The sequence below is a fragment of the Metopolophium dirhodum genome, chromosome 7 (genome assembly GCF_019925205.1).
Source record: "Metopolophium dirhodum isolate CAU chromosome 7, ASM1992520v1, whole genome shotgun sequence".
NCBI classification, from domain to species: Eukaryota; Metazoa; Arthropoda; class Insecta; order Hemiptera; family Aphididae; genus Metopolophium; species Metopolophium dirhodum.
In genome coordinates, this window is record NC_083566.1 from 27656808 (window position 1) to 27678349 (window position 21542).

The following is a 21542-nucleotide window of genomic DNA, read 5'->3' on the forward strand; positions in this document are numbered from 1 at the left end:
ATATAGGTAGTTTGTAGTAATCGATAAAAATATGATCGACAGTAATAATTATTATTTACAAACAAATATTTAAAATGTAACAACATTTTTAGTATGGTAGAACATAAGTAGCGATAGATATGTATTTAGCAAACCGTGTGTCTTTACTATCAAACAATTATTTTCTTTTTTTTAAAATCACTTTGTATTTTTATATTAAGTAAAATTACCCTGAGCTAGATAAAGAATGCATGATACATCCTCATTACATTCTAATCGAACTTGAACAAATTATTAAGCATTGAACCGTTCAGTTGAAATTACAAATTAAATTATCATAGTTTATGAAAAACTCGACGTTACGATGAAATATTAAATACTTACCCACATTTAAACCATATTTTGAAAAAAAAAATGTATTTAAATGTTTAAAAATATATTTATTGTGGATAAAATTAAATATGAATTTATGTAAATAACAAGAACAAAATAAATGTAGTCTTATAGGTAAATTTTCAAATATGCCACGCGATTACATACCGGGTTTGTAACATTTGTGACTTTTTAGAACTTAAAAACTTTTGAAACACGAATCCCATTTTGTGAACAATGCTCTATTTATAAATACTCGATGGTTAAAAAAATGGTTTATCAAGCCAACGGCCTGGTTTACACGATCCTTTTTGTAGCACATTATGATATGCACATTAAACGTATGTACCTATTGTACATTGCACATGAGTAAGCCTGTTTTTCCAGGTCACGTACTATACATGTCACAATAGGTCTCATGAAGTACGAATAATATTCTTCACTGGTGCTAATCACCATAAAATATCATTTTTAATCACATAATATCATTGATATACCTATATGTATATATAGTTACTGATTAAACGATATTATAACATATTACGATATTAGATCAATAACATCCGGTAGAACTTGTACCAGAGTGGAAGAACGAAAAGATTTGTTACTTCGATAGATACGTATAATAATTTAGATTTTACAACTCCAGCCGATAACTTACTATAACGCTACTAGCTATAAATCGAATAAAAATAAAAAATAATTTCTGTAAACAATACTTATTGATTATCGAAAGGTTACAGTATTTCTATAAATTCGAACATTTCGTGCGAGACATATCATCTATTTTAATCCAAGGTCGTTCGAATTATACTTAAGAACTTCGTGACTTTTACTCTGATTTTTATAAATAAAAAGGTGGGTAAGTGGATGTCACTCTGCTGTACAGTAGGTGACAAGTGGGTCACTGTAATGGATGGTGTTAAATTTGAATTCAATGATATAATATCATTGTATAAGAAAAACGATTCTGAGCGAAAACGGTCAGTCAGCCTATGATATTACCAAGTATATTTGATGATATTATTGTGAATAAAGTAATTTATATATAACCTATTTACGTAGAGCCTTGTTTTAAATTTTCAATCCTTAGCCATAAAAGTTAAACATTTTATACATTTTTAACTACAAAATAATTAATAAATTATAAATTTGATAAATGTTGTCAACATTTGAACTTTAAATGCTTATAAAAAAAAATTGTGCCTATGTATTTTTAATATTTTTCAACTGCTATTAGAACGATATATCAGGAGCCTTATATTAAATTTTTACACTTTTTTACCAAAAAAAAAACATTTTTATTGATATTTATAGAAAAAAAAACTAAAAAAATTGAAAACTGACAATGTCCGTAAACCACTCAAAAAGAGTCAAAATATTTTCAAAATTTTATAGTGTTTACAAAATGCTAATATAAACATTCAGTCAAAATTTCATGTCCCTACGGTCATTTGTTTTAGTTACACCAAAAACCAAAATCGATTTTCTCGAAAACAGATTTTGCGTAAAAATTCCCGTTTTTCCTTAATTTTTCTTTTGTTTTTCACGTCGCTTTTGAAAACTAATGGGAAATGTTTACTTTTGACCTAAGTACCAACTAGATTCACTTTCCTATCAGAAAAGTTACTGTTGAAGAAAATCCAAGCACTTTTACTGTCCTAAAAGGTGATGACACACAAAAAAAAAAAATAAAAAAACACACATCATTGTAAAATCAATACATTCATCGCTTCGCTCAAAATCTAAAATAGCTATATTAGATATCTACTCGATTTTTTTAAACGAACTGAACAGAATTTAAAATGTGGTAGATAATATAATTTTACTAAAATAAAATGATCGAATAAACATTTTTATAACTTATGAAGTTAATACTGCTTAAGATATTTACATACGTTAGTACAGTCAGTTTATATGTACTTGACACTTTGACAATCGACAAATAATTTAGGTAATATACCTACTCGTATTCGTACAACACATTTTTAATATAAAATGTAATTATAATGTTAATAGTTTAATTAATAATTTTTGATTTATAAAATTAAAACGAAAATAAAATGTCAATCTGAAGATTGACGATTGAAGTTAAAGTCAAAAGGTTAAAGTTTTAAGATGGCTTTTAAATTTTAATGAGATTTTAATTTATTAATAAATAGGTAGTTAATTATAATAACGAGTAAAGACATCAAAATTTGAATCAACAAAAATGAATCCCTAGTAAGGCTTACGAGAGACTAATATTAGCAAATTAAATATCAATACTTAGGTGATGTGATCATGTGGAATGACTAAGCAATAGCTTTTTTGGTTTTTATGCTGATAAATATTTTAATAAATGATAATAATAAACAATCATTTATTTTCCTTATTATAAATGTAATATATTTTAAGTATTGCCTTTGTAAAACCATCAATATAATTAAATATAAATTATGATTAACATACGCTAATTTTTAAAAACTAATTATTACTATCATGCGTAGTAATTAAAAAGATATTGTATTTGCTATATATATATAGCCATGTTAGGTATTTTAATACAAATAGTTCATTAGAATAAATACTAGAAAGGCAAATAACAGAAATATCAGCTGTCTATATATTTATAATGTTACTTCCCTTGTGTTATATGTGATTACCTACCCAAATTAAATTTCCAATAAACATATCTACAAGACTGTATAAACATTTACTTAACAATTTTTATCTATGTGTAAAGCAAATGTTTATAAAATACATATGAATTATGATTGAAATAACTAATGCAATTTTAATATGTTGAATAATAATTCAATAACGGGTCAAAAATATTTATTCGATAATTTTATTTTAGTAAAAGAAATTATATTATCTACCAAATTTTAAAAGATATCCAGTTCGTTTAAAAAATCGAGTAGATAAAAGAAGTAAATAATTCATTTTTTGTCAAAATTAAATATTAACATATTCAGTATTTTTAAAATTGTTTGAAAAATTATTCTCATCAGAATATTGAATATGATGCAGGGATTATCATTTTAAGATAAAGTGTTTATTATTATAAGTTAAACAATGTTCAAACTAGGTGCACATAATAATGAACTGTCCCAAATTCGCTTCCTCACGTTATCTCCTCAATAATTCTTCATCACTCGAAGAAGCCCTCAATCAAAACAACAACGCCAATATTTTCAATTTTATCAAACCTATTGGTTTAGATAATAAATTGTAATACACCTGAATAAAACATATGTTCTTTTTTCTCATTTTTAATATTGTATAAGTACTTTTAGTTTGTAAATAATACTAGGCTATTATTTATTATTTATTACTATTCGTAATTGAGCCTTGATTAAATAAAAAAAAAAAATTGTTCGAACTTTTGGAGAATGCGTGAATAATCTGACAATTGTTTATTGCCAATATGGTAGTATTAACTGTAGGAAGTGAAAAAATTAAATACATATTACACCCTATTCAGCCCCGGATAAAGGGTTTTCAGGGTGACAGGGAAAACAAGTATTAACTAGCGTTGTCAACTTAATTTTTTATTAAGTTGTAGTTTATATTTTTTATAGTGAAAAATATTACAAAATCAACTACTCAAGAAAAACAAATAAAATACTATTGCGATTACAATGTTATTTATTCTTGTGAAAATCGTATGGCGTGCCAGTAATCAGTACCTATGAGTGGTTTTAATGTTAGAAGATGTACGGTAACCCGTAAAAGGACCATTTATTTCGGTCTAAATTAATTAAACTAGAATACCAGATACACATAAATTAGTATACGAGTATTTAAATTAATTTCGATTAATGTACGGTACGTATTTTAATTTAGAATTTTTAAATGAGATCATCAAATATCCTCTAAGAAATTGTTACTAAGGAATATGTCCTTGAAACTAAAAATCACAAAAGTTTCACTAAAAAACTATTAATATATTTTTTCATAGTGTCTTTTTGTAGCTTACTTAGCAGTTAGCAATGCATCTAATACTCTACAAAAACATACAGATGCAACAATCAACAATGACATAGCTTTCGTAAGCAGTAATAAGTTATAAGCTATAACTTATAAATAATAGCAAATAAAGGCAGCGCAAACGGTTGTCGTATGACGCGGCAGAAGTATTTCAACAGCAAGCGATATAATTTTATCGATTTCTGGAAACGTCACGACGAAAAAATTCACCCGCCGCTGAGTTTAAAATATTATTCTCAACGTTTAGGTAGTAAATAAACTAATAAATAATAATATATAATATAGTTTAATAATGATCGTAGGGGAATAACGACCGGAAGAAAAAAACCCCACCAAAAACACATAGAATCCGTATTTTCTCACACACACGAGCGTAAGTAAACAATATTATTACGTATACTCGACTTTAATAAATAATTCTACATAATATTCTAATGTCGTCGAGTTCCATCCGTCGTCTCATCGTTTCACCACATATATGATATTATTATGATTCTTACTGTGCCCGTGTAATAATAATACAACAGGCAGGTAGAATGGATCGTACAAGAAAATATTATTATATTATTATCGGTGCACGCAAGCATATAATATTATAACGGACGATCGAGTCGCGTGGAGTAAGAAGGGGCGCGCGCCGCCCGTAATAATTATTATTGTTACGTTGTACCACCGACGTAATATTCTCTCTTCGGTCTCGGACAGACAATGTATGATTTTATATTTTATTATTACACATCTCTTTTTTTTTATATTATTCCGATGCGACGCTCGCCGGGCCAACGGAGGCGAATAAGTTGTCTGGGTCAGCTCTCCCCTTCTCCGGCGCCCAGAAACAAGAAAGAAGCACACACACGTCCAGGTGGTGGCCGAGTAAATTGTGTGCGCGCGCGTACCTACAGAAAACCGGTTTTCGCCCTACCGCTGTCTTCGGCACGAACGCCGCCGATTTCGGTTGTCTAAAATCGCCGCCGTCTTTTCCCCCCTTTTCGACATAGCTGCGCGCGGGCCACCTCTGCCCATACCCAACACCACCGCCTCTTTTCTCTCTTGCTCGTGTCTACCGTGTCTGTGTGCGTCTTTTCTACGTCGCCGATGGTCTTCTCACAACCGAAAACAAATACACACCGAAAAAAGTAGAGAGAGAAAACAAAAACGCCCTTTGTAACCGTCGCCACTAATGATTATTTGTACCACGACTACCACCGCTCCGCCGACGACATGGGTAACCTAACCAAGCAAACGGTAGACGAAAAACTTCTCATCTCGCTTGTATAGGATTTCCTAGTCTCCGAGCCACGGCACGATTCAAAATGGCTCCTCCGCGTTCACGATAAAATATCTTAAACATGAAACACCATCGTACCAGTTATTTTCCCATCAGGGGACAAACGCAAGAATTACATCAAAGATACACACAAACATAACGCTAATTATAATTTAGTTTATAACAAAATGATGCATTTTTTTTAAATCGTTAAATAACGAGAAACAAAACGTATTACTTGTCAAAATTTGTTTGTTTTAGATTTTAAAGCCGAAATTGAATTACTAATAATTAATAATCAATAGTTACTACGAAAAGTAACTGCAACAGCACAAACATCATTAATTCGACAAATTATAAATAACATACATATTTATTGTCCTATTCAGAAATCGTTATTAAAACAAGTTTAATATATTATAGGCATTATTATATTAAAAATTAAAACATCGAGATTATTGAAAAATGTGTTTAATAATAAATTAATTTTATTCGATAGCACGTCAACAACTATTATCTTATAAATAATGTTAGTGCATAGATAACAATAAACGAGAAACACCTTAGAAAGAAGTGACATAAATAGTTCACGGTAAAAACAACTGAATAGATGCTACTAATTACTTTACAAACGTCAACTTGATCTTCAAATTTCTTAATATCGATTAGGACCCAACCAAAGTGGGTATTGACTAATGACGTTTAATGGGATATAAAACCAAATCGACTGTGTGACGAGTCCTATATAATCATTAACATTTTTTAGGGGATTTTTATTCTCATGCGGGTAACGATAATTATTTATTGTTTAGGAAGTAAAGGGGAAAACGAGGCTATGCAACCAGCGTTTTTCCGATGCGGGTGTACACCAGATTACGTGAATCGAGTACCAGACCAGTCAAGCCAGCTTATAAACACCTCCCTTACCACCATGGGCACCGTTACCGTGTGCCACCCGCATACTATGTTCAGATGAAAAACAATCAACCCTCCCCATTACGAGGCTTAATCCCAATTGACCGTGCACGACTTAAGTTTTTTCCTACGTAAAAATTGGACGTAGTCGTTTCCACAACATACTATTGTTCAGGGGAATAAAAAATAATCATTAGTATTTAGTACTTACTATAGTTATTGATATCAATAAGAAATTAGTCACTACTGTTTAGCATGATTATTGAATATTTGAATGTGATTTACCCTTTGATAAGTATATATTATTTGAAATGGGAAATTTTGTTTTCGGAATATTGAAACATGCGTTCATAAGAAATATACAGAAATGTTCTTGGTCTAAAAAACCTGTTGAATATTGTTTGATAAAAAAAAAACACAAGAAATTGATACAAATTAGATAGAGGTCCACTAGACAGACTGACCCAATAATAGGTAACCTTTAAAAAAAAAACAAAAATAGGTACTCAAGAGTATGGTATATTGATTGATATATTTTATACTCTTCAGTTAATAACAATAAAATTAGTTTCTATTAACAAATTTCATTTAACTCTGAAATAATAACATAATACAACTAATACTTAGGAATTATAAAATTGTTTTTGCATAAATTTCAAAAATAAAGGTTATGAAGATTTTTTTAAAATTGCAGATATCTTACTTCTAAATGTTTAATAATTGATTAATATTTAGTTATTTGAACAGTTTATAACTATTAAACAATCAATTTAAACTAAGCAGATACTTACAATTAAATTTGATCTATTATACTTTTTTAATTTCAACTATATAATAAATAATTCTTTAGGTACTAAAGTAAATTAAATCAATTATAGGGTAAATTTAAAATTCCTATTTTAACATCACTTGTGTATGCATTGATAGTTATTATAATAAATATTTATGTTGGATTGACATGTTGTTGATCTACTTCAAAAACGTGTTGAAAGAATGATGTATTATTAAAAAGTAAAATTTTAAGAGGTACACCTCGGAAATACAAGTGTCGAAAAAAAAAACATTTATAATGTAAGGTAGTACATACAATTTGTTACAAACACAAAGCTTATATTTAAAAACTGATAATCAAATTTATATACAAATATATAGGTTAGAGGCCCATTTTTAGGATTCCAATTACAACTCTACTCTACTCTAATAGCAAGTAATATTATTACTGAATTATATACTTAAGTACTGAGTGATTAAATAGACAACATTTAAAAAAATCTTAACTCCTAATTTTGATCACTAAACTAATGATTTGAATTCAGACATAATTTATTTAAATAATTACAATTTTAATTTAAACAATCAACAATATTTTAATAACAATGGTAATTTGTAACACAGAAACATTCATCATTATAAATTTGTATATAATATATAAAAAAGTATACAATATAAATACTATATAATTTATATTATAAAAAAATGATTTTAGCAGAAAATATTTAATAATATAAATAAAAAATAAATAGGTAAATTCCCATGGATAGAAAAAAAAAAACATTTAAATATGCAAGTTAGAACTGTTAGAACTGTCAACGACTCACATAATATCATTAGTAGAAATAGCTATACAAGTTTTTTGAATGCCTATCTTTAGTAAAACATTATATTTTATAATACATAATATAAATAGATCAATTAGTTGTCAGAAACTCTACAACTACAAAACCTTATTTTAATCAAAATAATATATTTTCTAAACCCATATTTGTTGTGCCTACAGGCCATAATACATAAACTAACACTACTAATTCATTTATTTTCAACTCCGGCTAAATGAAAACATTAAGAAAAAACTATTATTAATATAATTTAAAAGCCAATAGGTACCTACTGTTACAGATAGTTTGTGGAATAATGGTTAGTTTATAACACTATTAGTACTCTGTATAATATTAGACGTAAGTAATGATAACAACAACATTCATCTACTATCATGTACTATAATTTAACCTTCATCATTTTAATATTTTTTTGGAAACCCACAGTAATGATTAGGGGCGGGATCGTACGAAAACGATTAGAAAAATATATAGGTAGGTTCGGGGGAATAAAGGAACATAATTAATAAAATATGGTAGGTAAAAAAAATATCAGTTATCCCCGTGTGGATGGGTAGAGTGGTAACAATATATCCAAGGGAGGTGGTTAAAAGACGACCCAAACCGATAGGTGAGCGGTTAAGGGTTGTCCCAGTCCCACTAGTCCTTACTTACCTCCTCGAACAGTCGAGGCGACTACGGCGACCTGTGTGAGAGAATGTGCCACCGCGACTCACGAGTGCGCGCGCACGTCCCTTTGTCACGCTGCACACTTGTTGCGCGCCAAAAAGGGCAGACTTGGCTTGTGGGCCGTGGCTCTTCTGCGATGTTTACCGCTTTAAACACCCGTCGAACAGGCCCGGGAACATGGATGAGTGTGGATCTAGTCATGTCTGTCAAATATAAAACGCATGTCACTAGACACACACCCATCAACAATCCCGTCCGTAACGGAGCGGAGGCGGCGTTGTTGTCAAATCACTGTCCCAACGAGAGCGTGACCTCTGAACGGTAGCGACCAATAATAATATTATATCATTTATACGACGATAAAATACGTACCAACCGCCGTCGTATAGTTGAAATGGTCACGTGCAGTGCCGCATACAGTCGTCGGCATGGTGAGAGCAAACATTAGCGAATTAATTAACAGAATAAAATTTCAACAACCGTACTTGGCAGAAAAAAAAATATAATAATAACAATAACGACAAAAACGCAAAGGACGCACGCGCGTTGGGATCCGCAGTAATTTTTCCGTGGCGTGAAACAAAATAATAAAAGGTTGACGTTTTCTCCGACGGGTATAATTCTGTGCAACGGACTGTGGTGGGGGAAGAACGTTGTGTTTCTCGACAGCAGACGTACCCACACCGCGGTTATGGTAGTGGTGGTAACGACGACAGCGCGCGAAAACGAATGACCGCAACGAGTGGAAGACGGACGTGATGAACGAACGAACAACGATGGCCGAGTGACGACGTAACGCAGCGCCAGTGCGTCGGTACTCGGTACTCCGTTTCTCCGCGTTCCGGTCACGGTGTCTTGGTGGCGGTGGCGATGACTGCGAAGCGGTTCACCCTGGCGGGCATTTCAGGAAACGTGAATTGTAACCGCGGGGCCACCACCGGTTTCTACCGCGCGAGTTGTGTTGCGCTTTTGTCAAGTTTCAGGCGCCTCTCCATTCTCGAGTTCTGATTATCTACGCAATACCAACTAAACAGATTATTCGGTAACATTAAAAACGTGTCAGGTGCATAGGAGGAAATCCATTTAAAAATCCATTTTTAACATGAACGTGAATGGGGCTTCGATCCCACGTAACCAAAAAACTGTATATTTGTTTTGAGAGGGGCAATGGGATATTGAAAGGGGGTGGGAGGCTGAGAAGTGACTAGTGAGACCATAGGCGCAATTTGGACAACTGATTTGGGGGGGGGCTAAATTTATAAAATCAATAGACCCGGTGGGGCTCCGACCCCGCACGCCCTCACCACTTGTTATAATTTTTACGGTAATAATATATTGCAAAAACATTTAGTTTGGTACTCAACAGTACAAACAAAATACTTGATAAATGAAATACAATAATATACAACTCAAGTACTCAACAACTCAATGCTAATTAATTATTTATTTGTAATTATAAAAATAAAATAACATAATTACCATGTGTTAAATCTTATAATTGCAAACGGTGATTAGACATAGCGAATTTATTTAATTTATCTTTCATTTTAATACTACCAGAAATGTCCTTTTCTTTATGTGTCACAGAAGCATTTGAAAATCTATCTTTATGCATAGATGTGCGTATCAATTTTTTATCTTCCTCATAGCTAAAAAAGACCCCTTATTTTCCCCTTTAAGGGTAGAATTTCCAAAAATCCTTTCTTAGCGGACGACTGCACCATAATAGCTATCTGCATACCAAATTTCAGCCCGATCCGTCCAATGGTTTGAGCTGTGCGTTGATGAATCAGTCAGCCAGCTTACTGTTTTATATATACAGATGACAATTCCATATTCTAAAAATAGCTAATATACGATAATAATATTTAAACCCGTGTTACTACTATGATAGCAGGCTATCTATACTCATATAACAATATTATACTCAAGCTAGCTGCTGTTATTCAACGATGTATTTATTATATTCATATCATTAAAACTAACATTAATAACAACAATTGGTTTTATATTCTATAAATGTATATTAATTATTACTTATTAGACAACATACGTACACTGATTATCGAGTTGGCTAAAAAATTCCATATTCAATTTCTTTTAGATTCTGAGCGAATCTTTTAGATTCATGAATGTATTGATTTTATAATGATGTTTTTTTTTTTTGTGTCTGTCATCACCTTTTAGGACAGTAAAAAAACTTGGATTTTCTTCAACAGTAACTTTCCTGATAGGAAAGTGAATCTAGTTGGTAGTTAGGTCAAAAGTAAACATTTCCCAGTAGTTTTCACAAGCGACGTGAAAAACAAAAGAAAAATTAAGGAAAAACGGGAATTTTTACGCAAAATCTGTTTTCGAGAAAATCAATTTTGGTTTTTGGTGTAACTCTAAAACAAATGTCCGTAGATACATGAAATATTGACTGAATGTTTATATTACCATTTTCTATACACTATAACATTTTCCAAATATTTTGACTTATTTTAAGCTGTTTACGGACATTTTCAGTTTCCATTTTTTTTTCTACAAATATCGATAAATATTTATTTGTTGGTTAAAAAAGCTTGAAAATTAAATACAGGGCTCCTACTATATTGTTACAATGACAGTGTACAATGAAAAATATTAAAAATCCTTAGTCACAGTTTTTATTTTTAAGCATTTAAAGTTCAAATATTGACAAAATACGAAGAAATCACGAAAATTAGCAAATTTTGAGTTGAGAATTCATAAAAATTTTTCTTTTTCAATCTAAGTTTTGAAAATGTAACACAAGATTATCCATAAGTTTATGTACCTTATCAAAAAAAAAATGTCTACAAGAAAGTCAAATTAAATTTTCATGAGCGTTTGAAATTCATATTTTTAGAACTTTTGATATTTACTCGATTTCTCATGTAACGATTCATATTTTATTGTAATTAAAAAAACCCCCATCTATGAAAACTGTCTATATTTTAATCATTACAAATGATGATAATTCTCGCTTTTATTTAAATAACATTACAATTTACAAAATATACAACGTATATTATATTTATAAGCATAGTTTAATATAATTATCTGTGGGGGCTACATAGGATTAGACAAATGTATTCTAAAAACTCCTTATATTTAACTTGAATTAAAGGGAGAGAAAACATTTTCTAGAAAAAACAATTTATATTTGACTCCTATTCTTAACCTGGCATTTTATTTAACAATACATAAAAGATAAAACAATTAAAATTAAATTATTAAATCAAACTTAGACGTCTGTGTTTTTCTGCAAAAATATTGAGTACATTTTCCGATTCTATTGCATGTGATAAATCGTTTTAATTTTTTCAATATGAAGTATTGACAAGTTTTTAAACCTATCATTTGTTATATTTCTAGTCCAATACCTTATTAGCCTCATTACAGAAAACTAACCTTCACATGAGGGCTGAGGCAGATGATATTGGTATAGTCAGTGCAGTTTATAAAAATGTAGAAAAATATTGTTGTTAATAATGGGTATTAATATATGATGTCATCCATTTTAAAGTTTTCTTTATTTACCATATTTTTAAGACTATCATTTCAGCCAAAATTGTCTGGACTTATGTTTAATATTTTCTAGAAAATAAATTTAAAAAAAATAACAACATTTTTATTAATCTTAATAAATAGTTTTAAACTTTATACTTATTAAAAAACACAATACTTTCTTTATATTTTAATTGTATAAAATTGTCCACTCTTCCGCCAATTTTTAAACTTTCTACTGAAAACTTATTTTTCATGCCATTTATTACAGTCTATTATTTTAAAATAAGTATTTATTTTCCAGTGTTCAAAATTTGTTTCTTTCTTAGACATATTATCATACACAACATGTTTATGATAATAATAAATAGGTATAATGTATATGGATGCAAGTACAATAATGTTTGCAATAAAAATTAAACTGCAATATTAGTACATGAGTAATGAGTTAATCACTTGGTTTTAAATTAATCTTTAATTGCACCAGCAAAAACATATTTCACATTACGTTTTTTTTTTGTTTAACTGTCAAAACTGAATACATTTATCTTTGATTTGTGCCTTTTAGTAAAAAAAACTATTTTTAGGGATTCTATTTTATGTTTTATAATTGTTTTTCACTCATAAATTTAAAAAAAAGTGAGTAAGTTAGTAACCGAACTGCTGTACAATGGTTGACTAGTTGAGTGTACTTGAGTAGGTCACTGTAATGAATATGTTAAATTTGAATTCAATACCTAATAAATCTTTGCATACAAAAAAAGAGCATTTTATTTTACGTAATTATAAACTTAACTTTTTTTTATAATTCTGGTTTGCAAAACTTAAACGGATCCTTGAATTAAATATTAAAAAATTGTATGCATTTTTAACTACAAAATAATTTGAAAATGTTCTTAGATTTTTGTCAAAAACTGGTTCAAAGTTTAAAATGTCTGTTTTTATCAATTTGAAAACTACTATAGAATTTTTACTTTTCACTTTTCAATAAAAACCAGAAAAAGTACCATAATTTGGTATCAAAAACCACCTTTAAAGTTGAAAATTGAAGCTTTTTTTTTTACTTAAAAAGTTTATAATATACATCATTGTAAAATCAATATATTCATCATTCAGCTCAGAATCTAAAAAAGAATATAACAAGTTAAAAGTTTCATTTATTTTAATTAATTAAATAGTTAGTAAACATCACATTTTTCTTACTAACAAATAAATAGTTAAAAAATATTTTGGTTATGTACAAAAATAATTTAGTAAATAGTAACAATTAACTGTTCGATACATATAAAATATAACACCATAAGGTTAGGTTAGATTATAGCATTATAATCTATGGTATAACTCACCAAAATATTAACTTTATTTGATCATCAACTGAAATATATCATTACTATAATTATAATGAGAATTGTGATGGCCATTCCTCCATATAGTATATACCTATCTTCTTTTAATCTCTTTTCAATGTATTTCATAGTTGTATTGGAAAGCCTAAGTGAACCAAAAATTCCAGTCAAACGATTTCGGGTGCTTGTTAGTCGATCACGTTGTTCACGCAAACTTTGTAGTATACTGGCACCAGATCCTAATAAATCATCAACTCCTCGATTGGCTCCCTGAAGTAAACAATACGATTTATTTTAATTTTTATATTTATTTATAATATAAAAAGTACTTGTAGTGAGTTTTGATGTTGTATTGAACTATCGATTAATATTGTTGTATCATTCATGTCTGAATTTCTTGTAAACCGACGATTTAACAGCTCTTCACGTTCCTGCTCAACTCTCAATCTCCTCAGCTGATTTTGTTGATGTGTTCTTAATGCTGACTAATATATATTTACAAATTTTAAATTTGATAAAAATTAAAAATTGTTTAATAAATATTGCATTAACCTGCAAGTGCTGATAATCGTATTTGAGTTGATCCACACGTAGTTTGGCATTGTTGCGTCTGGAAACAGGTTCTTTGTGCACAAGAATGTCTAGGTGTTCGCAATTTCTAAATAAGATATACAATTTAGTAAACGTTTTTGTGCAACAAAAACAATTAGGTTTATAAACAAAAACATATTCATTACTGTGAAATGGTTAATATTCTGGATTGTACATCAGCTTCGACTAGTTCTGATTTTGAACTCTCCAATCTATGGAATAATTCTTGAGTTTCTAATATCAACCTATTTGTCTGGTGGTATAAATTTTCCATTTTGTATCGTGTGTGGTACGTTTAATAAACTGTTACCGATATTAACTATAAACTATAAAGACCAACACGTATTATACTTAGATAGAATATCTATAGATATAGATATAGATTTTCGTAAGATATTGTGGGATTATTAACCAATTTCCGAGATGCACCTGGATTACTGGCTGCTGCTACTGACTGGAACCATGACCAGACAAGAATACTAGGTGGAACTGGTTGAAGACTGAACTAACGAAGAGTTTAAAACTTTGAACTAATAAAGAATAAATATAAATTAAATTTTTTAAATTATGATAACAGACACGTATACGGTAGGCTATCGAGATAGATAAGAATACATAACACGACCACAGATATATAATATATATCTGTGGACACGACTGGATAGATTGTAGAATGTACATAGGCGATAGGCCAGTGCCGGTAAGTGAGTGAGTGAATTTCACAGACGTATACAATAATTATTGTATCGATAAATTTAAAATAATATTTAAATATCTAAAAAACTGTTTAAAGTTTAGTCTGTGGTTAAGTTAACTACACGATTAAAGATAATATAATATATGATTTATATTTAATAGTTTAATCGTGTTTACTATCCAATATTTTAATTTTCAGTACAAAATAAACATTGAACAGTATTAACTATTGAGTAGTAAATAGTAATATTATGTGCGTTATTTAAAACTTAACATGCACCAAGTACCTAATTTAATATATTTTAATATTTTATACATTTAACAGACACCAACAATTTTGTTTTACATCTTTTCTTGGATTATACCGATTACTCTTGATTGGTCCTAAATTCACGTTAGTTCATACATTTTAAACTATCATTAAGGGGCCTCGCTACTGCCGTTAATTTTAGCTGAAAAGACCTAAAGTATTGACAAAATTAAAGTTAGTTAACGTTGTCCGATTTTGATTCTGAAAAAATTTGAACTCACCAGAAAATTGTCTATAGATCCTACGAAGCACTTTGTAAAAACTAAATTTTATATTTTGTGAACTGTAATTGAAAACTTAAAAATATCAACTTTTTTGAATCATAGTTAAAATTAAAATTAATATTATAAACGGAAATTTTTTTGTACAATCTACAGACATTTTTCTGCTGAATTCAAATATTTTTTCGGAATCAAAATCAGACATTAACAACTAACTTTATTTTGTCAAAATCTGATTATAATTATATTTAATTATTTTAATTTTATTATTATAAATCAATTATCTGATAATAATTTTTAATACAAAAATACCTTCTTATTTTACAGATCGGTAATAATGTTTGGCCCACAGTTATATTACTAGCTAATTGACCCCTTGAACCATTTCAGTTGATACCCCAGAAAAAATAAATATTTTTTACAACTCATGTGTCTATTATTGTCAATGGATTGAACACATTTAATTATTACTAGTTTTTTACAATGTAACCACTACATTAATATATTCATAATAATATGAAACAATTTAAAAACAAAGTTATTTCTGATGTGCTCAGTTTTGACCTAGTATATATTTTTTATACAGTTTATTACTTTAATTGATGTTTTTTAACAAGTAAATAACTGTTGTAAATTTAACATGTTATATTAAAATGGTATGGTTTACTTACAGTAAGTATATTATTTTGAATAACACATCTTTTTACAGAAAAATATATAATTTTAATGAAAAAAAAAAAAAAAAAAATGAATGAAAAGTTTCAATTCTTAAGTTATTTATAAAAGTAAAGCGTTCAGTATTAATTACATCAGTATAAGTACATGTTGAGTAATACAAATAAATATAAATTGAACATAAAAAGTGTTGGTCATTATTTAGTGATACTAGTATTTCCATTGTTTGGGACTTCATTACCTGTAACAATAAAATAATTATTATTTGGAGTACTTCTACATTAAATATTTTATTACTACTGGATTGAGTTATTAATAATTTTTGTGGTTTTAGTAAAATATTTTTGATTGAATTAATTGCATTTTTACCCGCAAATTTTCCTTCATCGAATGCTTTCCGTGCTTTTTTCAATTCTTCATTCATCATTAACAATTCTTTGACCCTAGCATACTTTTTTGCATCTTTTCGCACTAAAAATACAATATCTTCTACTTGAACCCGTCCAGACCGCCCAATTTCCATAGCATTATGAGTCTAAAATAAATGTTATATAAGTTAAAAATATTATTTATGATAGTAAAATAAATACTATAAATTATCCTCTATTCGAAATAAGAACAGTAGTCGGCGAACAACTTGTGCGTAGAGCCGTAGAGGCGCTACGCTACGCTTTGTTCCAAAGTACTGGCCACGCACGTATTTGGTGGGAGAAGCGTTAGACCGTCGCGAACAAAAACCCGTTTCCGCCAACTACTGTTCCTATTCTGAATACAGTATAGTTAATAATTAATAATTATGATAGTAATTCATAATACCATTTCTGTGATAAACTCAATTACTAGATCCTCAAGTATGTCAACACTTTCAGTGTATGGATTTTCATCATCACCAAAACCATACATCATACAACGTAATTCCTTTGAGAAAAGTCGCTTTCGACCAGCTTTTGTAAATGACTGACTTTCTACTTGTTGTTCTTCTTCGTCAAACTAAAAAATCAAGTAACATGTCAATAAAATGGTGAATACATTCATACACAAATGCAATCGGTTGATTCATTTTTCATGTCATCAAAAATGTATCTTAGCTAAGAATAAATAAAAGGGCCAAATGAATACAAAAGTATAAATTCAGATATAGACATAGATTATTATTTAAGAGGACGCTACCCATGCATTTGTTGCCTCCCTCTTACACACATTTCCATTCACCAGTTTCAATAGTGTGCTGTTAGTTTTGATATTAGAGTGAATTGACCTAAAATCAAACTTTTAGGTAAAAACACAATATGTGCTTAATCATCAATGATTTTTCAATATTTTAATTTTCAAGCAAGGTATGGGTATGTAAAATATTACCAATTACAAATGCTCATATCTGGATTAAAAATTAAAATATTGAAAAATTGCCGATGCTCAAGCACAGACAATGTTCTTACCCCGGTTCTTACCTAAAAGTTTGATGATAGGCCAATTTACTCTAATATCTAAACTAACAGCACACTATTGAAACAGGTGAATGGAAATTTGCAATCGTACATGTGAAAGACAGAGACGACAAATACATGGGTAGTCCTCTTAAACAATAATCTATTGACATTTAATAATTTGTAAACATTGAGTATAATAAGTAATATTATACTAAACATTACATATTATATTATATTATTTATAACAATTATTAAGAACTTTATTTAGTAACAAACATTTATACAAACATATAGGAAAATATTTATTCTAATTTAAATTTAGATATATCAATATTTTCAAAAAAATCAACTCCTATATTTAGAGTAAAAAGTGTTTCTATTTAAAAAAATAAGAAGTTTTTTATTGATATAGGAGTATAGGACACTATTAAATGGTATCTAAACAAATCAAAACTATTTGAAAATATTATGATCCTTATATACATATAACTACATAAGTCTAGAGACCGGATTTATACGCTCTTAAGATCTTAACAATAAGATGTTTTTATGCTTAATCATTTCATCAAAATAATCTTTTAAATGCATACATATTCTTTTTTGAAAAAATATGTCTTAAAAATACTTAAAAAACAAATAATAGTAACAATTTATAAAAGTTATAAGATAGTAAATTAATCCTAATCTTTAAAAAATTATTCAAACAGTCATATTTAGTCATAACGGGCTCTCTCTTGTTTCGACTACCCTCAAGACCAGATGCTCAATGACACCGCGTCTCTATTCAAGTTAAGAAACTTAAGACGGCGTATAGTTATTCTTATCAATATTGTTTTGTCTTTTCGTCTTGATAAGGGTATAGAAACTGACAGAGGACAAAAATATTTTTGTATTTTTTTAAAAAACATTACATTTTTTATATAATGTTCAAATCAAACCACAATATGGTAATATATTCCTAAAAATATTAATTTGGACAAAATATTCTTTAAGCTTTAAATATGCTTTTTTATGCGCTAAAATATTTTGTACATCAGTTCATACGAAAATGAATTGTCGAGAAAGCTCATCCAATTGGAGCTGCATACTCTGAATTCTCAGTAAAAATATAAAAATCTGGTCTCTACATATAACATATCATAGTTAATAATTTGATAATTCATAAATAAATATATTTAAACCTTTATTACTTATGAAAATTATTGATGCTTTTATAATATTACAATATTATAATCAATAACTTTACCATGGAAACTGATATAACGTGCTTAGTGTTTACCCATAGGTTTCCTTTTTTTTCTTCTTCTAATTTAAGTTTTCTTTTGATATAATCTTTTTAAACTTTAATCGATTTTATATGGCTTTTTATAAATAAATCTACAACAATGGGAGAAAAAATAGTACCACTGGAGATGAATTTAGTACGCTACAGTAATCCAGTAGCAGTCACAGAACGCGAAGAAAAATTGACAAATAAGGTTTATTACTTATTATAATTACAAAATTTAATGGGATGAAAATAAAATTATTTATTTAATAATTAATAGAAACTTGATGGAAAAGATGGTCTAATATCAAATGAAAAAATTAAAGAATGTGATGAAATTTTAAATTGTATTCTACCACCAAGAGAATGGGAAGAAAATGGAAAACAGTGGAGACAAAAAGTTTCAAATCAACCAGCTACTAGAATGGATGTAATCAAGTTGACAGAAATGTTAGATATGAGTTTGCAACATTTGCAGGCACGAGAAACGGGTATTTGTCCAATTAGAAGAGCTCTCTATTCTCAGTGTTTTGATGAAATAATCCGCCAGGTTGAAATTATATTGATTAATATGGAACAATCCCTACTTTAACATCAATATTTTTATTAACTTTCAGGTCACTATTAATTGTGCAGAACGAGGACTTTTGTTACTGAAAGTCCGTGATGAACTTAAAATGACAATGGATGCTTACCGTTCATTATATGAAAGTAGTATAGCTTTTGGTATAAGGAAGTCATTGTCTGCAGAACATAATAAGCTAGACATGCAAGACCGATTAACTGAATTGGAAGTGGAAAAACAGAAAATCAAGGATGACTTAGCAACAGCAATTGCAAAATATGAAATGGCTCAAAGACAAGGAACTGAACAACGTATAGCTGAACAACAAAGACACAATGAAGAGATAAATTTTCTTAAAAGATCCAACCAACAGTTAAAAGCTCAGCTTGAAGGAATTATAGCGCCAAAGAAATAGAGCCAATTAGCAACCTAAATAAAATATGTGTAGTTTTATGGTTATTAGTGAGATTACGTTGAAACTATTCAAAATTTCTCAATTATGGTATTTAATAATTGTTGGTAGTGTGCTACATTTTATCTTACAAACCTAAGTTTTGTACATATTATAATAAAGATATATATAAAATATAAGATTAAGGTTTATATATTATTATAGTTAGAGATTATATGATTTACTATGTATAGTCAGTTAAAGCCTTAAAGGTTCATCATGTAACTCATAAAGCCATGTGTTGAACAAGTTTCAAATTAATAAATATTTTTAACTATATTATTTAATACGAGAGAATGGAACACATAGTTTTAAAATTTGACAAGTTAGATTTCATCGTTCAATGTTCTGTTTCATTTTGACGGTATTTTGTAAACAATTAAAAAAAATAGCAAGAAATTCAAATCTACTATTAAATTTCATCTAGATATATTAATCATAATTTTTAAAGATTGAGTTTTTGAAAAAAAAAATAAAAAATTTGCTTTTACTCCAGTATATAAATGCATAATCAGATAATAGGTATAACACTTTTAATATGTTAATTAGATGAGCAACTGCCTTACAACAATTAAAACTACATTTTAATACTAACAATTTTTTAAATTGTGACCGTAAACATGTCAAAAAGTCATCTGTACCTAATATAAAAAGAGGAAAATAATAAAAACCAACATTCTATGAGAAAGAAATTTAAAACCATTAGCTTTTTTATTGTAAACAGATAACATAAAAGGTGATATCATTACAATTTATCCAACATTTAAATATTTAATCTATACAACTCTAGTGGATTGCTATAATTGCAACACTTTTATTTTGAAATACAAAATTTGAATGGTTTTATAAATTAAATAGTTTAAGCACTTTCCCATTATTTGAAAAATTATGTTAGGTAATATATTATTTTCACAAGACATTAGAGTTTATTGTTGCAATTATAATTTAAATAAAAAGACTAAATGTAATTAAATGTTATTTAAATTTTCGTAGTTATGTTATTTTTTGTATTTTATAATATACTTATTAGGTAATGTTGAGTACTACCTGATCAAATACATCTTCCGTAGCCATTTCAAGAACAACACCGACAAAAAATAGTTACAGTTCTTAAAAAATTAAAACCATTAATATCAAAATATTCAATACTGTTGTTTACTTCCGAATTTTTGTTTGAAAATAAACAAGACAGTGAATATTCACTAAATTACTAAATATTTAATAATAATTTAAGATTATCTAAGTTGTGGGGTATAATTCAACTACTGTATACAAGAACATGAAATAAATAACTCTATAGTCTAGTCGTCTCTCCGTGATAAAGACGTGATAAAGACGTAGATGTATATAGATACTATGATTGCCCATACTCGGACTATCGGAGATTCATTAGTGACCCTGAAAAGTTTTCATGTCATCAGAATTAAATACGGCGCTATCTAGTGGTAGTTTCTAGTAATAACAAACTATTAATTTTGAATAGTCTATAATATATATAAAATTACTATATAAGCTGATCCCGCTGGCACTTCGTTGCCCGTTAAATATACCAATTCTACATGACTCAAACTTTGTTCAATTCGTTATTTAATATTCGGTGTATGATGTTCAAAATTTATCTTACCAATTCTATATGACTCAAACTTTGTTCAATTCGTTATTTAATATTCGGTGTATGGTGTATGGTGTT

At 28.7% G+C, this 21542-nt stretch overlaps 3 protein-coding genes across 4 annotated transcripts; 1 reads left to right on the forward strand and 2 right to left on the reverse strand.

The window, feature by feature from the left end:
* Positions 1-13437: 13437 nt before the first annotated feature.
* On the reverse strand, positions 13438-14828 carry LOC132949600 (probable Golgi SNAP receptor complex member 2). Of its 2 annotated transcripts, none has more exons than XM_061020582.1 (5): positions 14667-14828; positions 14384-14563; positions 14199-14304; positions 13976-14131; positions 13438-13916 (listed from the first exon to the last, which is right to left on the reverse strand). In XM_061020582.1, exons 2-5 carry the CDS (start codon positions 14509-14511, stop codon positions 13671-13673), a joined length of 636 nt encoding a protein of 211 aa, XP_060876565.1. In that variant the 5' UTR covers positions 14512-14563; positions 14667-14828; the 3' UTR covers positions 13438-13670. The 2 variants fall into 2 exon arrangements, with proteins under 2 accessions (XP_060876565.1, XP_060876564.1); XM_061020581.1 differs by having other exon boundaries at positions 14650-14828.
* A 1295-nt stretch (positions 14829-16123) lies between these two features.
* Positions 16124-21185, reverse strand: LOC132949524 (transcription initiation factor TFIID subunit 13). Its single transcript, XM_061020466.1, has 4 exons — positions 20900-21185; positions 16956-17129; positions 16509-16674; positions 16124-16380 (listed from the first exon to the last, which is right to left on the reverse strand). Exons 1-4 carry the CDS (start codon positions 20924-20926, stop codon positions 16337-16339), a joined length of 411 nt encoding a protein of 136 aa, XP_060876449.1. The 5' UTR covers positions 20927-21185; the 3' UTR covers positions 16124-16336.
* LOC132949523 (33 kDa inner dynein arm light chain, axonemal) lies at positions 18619-20063 on the forward strand. The gene is made up of 3 exons (XM_061020465.1): positions 18619-19047; positions 19117-19386; positions 19454-20063. The coding sequence occupies exons 1-3, from the start codon at positions 18955-18957 to the stop codon at positions 19814-19816; spliced, it is 726 nt and encodes a 241-aa protein (XP_060876448.1). The 5' UTR covers positions 18619-18954; the 3' UTR covers positions 19817-20063.
* Positions 21186-21542: the final 357 nt, after the last annotated feature.